Source organism: Sinocyclocheilus grahami, unplaced genomic scaffold (assembly GCF_001515645.1).
Source record: "Sinocyclocheilus grahami isolate Dianchi unplaced genomic scaffold, SAMN03320097.WGS_v1.1 scaffold180.1, whole genome shotgun sequence".
NCBI classification, from domain to species: Eukaryota; Metazoa; Chordata; class Actinopteri; order Cypriniformes; family Cyprinidae; genus Sinocyclocheilus; species Sinocyclocheilus grahami.
In genome coordinates this window covers 1173771-1176368 of record NW_015505359.1, presented here as the reverse complement: position 1 = coordinate 1176368, position 2598 = coordinate 1173771, and the positions used below count along the sequence as shown (strand labels likewise).

Genomic DNA, 2598 nt, shown 5'->3' with positions numbered 1-2598 from the left:
TATAGGAAAATTATTATATTCAGTAGCTTCTCCTACTTTTCTTAGTGATGTATAGTGCCAGTTTATCAGGAAGTGATGATTTTATTCTCTTCAACTCCTTGGATGGAAGTTAAATTCGCAACTTTGGATGGAAACCCGGCTATTGTCCTCTACGAGCAACACACAGCAGCCTTTCCTATTGAATTAATTGGTTTTGATTTGAACGGATCGGTCAAGTGAATGATTCACTTTATTCCTCACTGAATGAATCAGCCATTTGAATGAATGATTTAATGACTCCCTCTAAAGATAATAACTTGGATAGTACGTCGGATAATTTTGCATTAATATTTCAGTTTTGTGCAATATGATTTTAAATGTTTAGTTTTGATTCATGCTTATTTTTTTTAATGCGTTATTACATTTTTGATTTATGCTTATTATTTTTGGATCTGTGACCATTGCTTGTTATTCTGCTTTCATTTTAAAATTCTGTGCAATATATTTTTACTTGCGTTTTTAAATTTTGGTTTCTTGCTTATTTTTTTTTATCCATGACTGCAATACTTTTGGCGGAAAATTGATCCCATAATTCCGTGGCAGTACAGTGTTCAATATTCATTGTTTTTATTTGTTAAAGCAGTTACGAAAAATCAACAAACAAACATGCATAGATACACCAAGTTAATTCATTTACAGAGATCAATTACAACACAGTGAGATCAAATGGGACATTGGAACGAAATGTCAAAAATATATAATTAGTCACAACGTATGCATTTGAACCAAAGTGAATTTAATATACAAGTAGGCCTACATTTTATTTGTTTTCACATGAGGAACCATGCTGTTTAGTTGCTGTATTGCAAAACAGCATCAAGCCACAAAGGAGGCAAGGTTTTGCTTCACTTCAACGGGGTCAGCGAGTGCACATGACAAAATGCTTGCCCTCATTCCACTTCTGCTTCTAGTAGATGGAAGAACCTACAATTTAAAATAAAGAGTGAATTACAGCCTTGAATATTACATTTTCAAAATAAGTTGCAAATGGCAAACAGGAATAACCTTTAGATAGATTTTGCATCTCTCCAGAAGAAACTTCCACTGCAGAGTTGTCCTTTGACACTCCGACAGACACAAAAACTCTTCTGTCTGTCAACATAAATATTTTTACGTTTACTCTTTGCAGGACATACAGACATCATTCAGGACACATACAGACAGTCTTGACTTAGCTCACTTTACAGCCCAGGGTTTTCTCAGCCACTGTGCCTGCCAGGTTGCATGACTGCACAGTCCCAGTGTGATCACTGATGTCCACCAGCAGATCAAAGCCTTCAGTGGCCTGGAGCTGTTGTCCTTGATTTGGACAGGCATCATTGGAACATGTCTGACTCTCCTCATTGATTCGAAATTTGCATTTGGCACTGGTGGAGAAGTTATCTGTTAAAACTCAGGCTTGTGAATAGTAGACCATTGCATAAAACTGTCAAAGCATTGCACACTTACCATCGCTTGCGTATGACCTTTGAGATGGAGGAATTTATTTCCAGACTTGTGATGAATCCAAATATTATGCAATGAAAGACCTCAGCATGTTCTTGACTTCTGGCTTTAAGCTTTTCCACAGTCAGAACATCACTAATGGAATCCACTGAGAAATAAACGGAAGGATACAGTTATACTGTCAACACTTTACAAATAAGGTTCCACAACTACATTAAATAATAAGAAAAATACTTCTAAAGCATTTTTAATCTTATTTAATGTTAATTTATTAAAATCAAAAGATGTATCTGTAAATATTATTTTATGAACCGGAGCTAACATGAAGTAACAATGAATAGTTGTATTTTTATTATCTAATGTTGACTAAGATTATCAACTGCTGTAACAAACTGCTCAATGTTAGTCAATATTTAGTAAAGGAATAGTGCACCCCGAAATTAAAATATGATGAAAATTGACTCAACCCACAGGCCATCCAAAATATTCTTCATTTCGTTTCTTCATTGAAAACGATTTGGAGAAATGTAAACTTTAAACTGTTGCTTCTGGCCAAAATATGAGTCCACAATCTATAATAACACTTTCACCCCTGATGTCCTACTACATCAAAATCCACCAAGATATTTGATTAGAGAACTGTTTTCACATGTAAACTGTATTTGATCTGTGCATATTTCTTTCCTGATTAAGGTGAGATGGTTTTTTACTTTTTTCACTGAAAAAAGCAATTTTATGGACAGACAACTCGTATCATAACCATCGGCAATAGTTTGAAGTTAAAAATGTTGGATTTGTTTCTTACAAACACAGCTTTTCGTGTCACAAGGTTTCTTGTGGATTATTGTGATGTTTTTATCAGCTGTTTAAACTCTCATTCTACCGGTACCCATTCACTACAGAGGATCCACTGATGAGCAAGTGATGTAATGCCAAATTTCTCCAAATCTCTTCTGATGAAGAAACAAACGCATCTACATCTTGGATAGCCTGAGAGTAGGTAAATTTTCATTTTTTGGGTGAACTATTCCTTTAATGCATTAACTAATGTTAATAATGGGACCTTACTGTAAAATGTTGCTGTTTTACTGTGTTATACTGTATGAGCTGCAC

The 2598-nt window shown here is 34.7% G+C and overlaps 1 protein-coding gene across 1 annotated transcript in view; it reads right to left on the bottom strand.

Annotated features, from left to right (window-relative positions):
• Nucleotides 1-795: 795 nt before the first annotated feature.
• The window catches only part of LOC107594203 (meiosis-specific with OB domain-containing protein-like), a 10499-nt gene continuing 8696 nt past the window's right edge, over nt 796-2598 (bottom strand). Inside the window, exons 10-13 of the mRNA XM_016284164.1 lie at nt 1489-1633; nt 1220-1406; nt 1045-1131; nt 796-963 (exon numbers count right to left, since the gene is read on the bottom strand). Of these exons, the coding sequence (XP_016139650.1) occupies nt 856-963; nt 1045-1131; nt 1220-1406; nt 1489-1633 (527 nt within the window). The 3' untranslated portion in view covers nt 796-855. The remainder of the gene's footprint in view (nt 964-1044; nt 1132-1219; nt 1407-1488; nt 1634-2598) is intronic.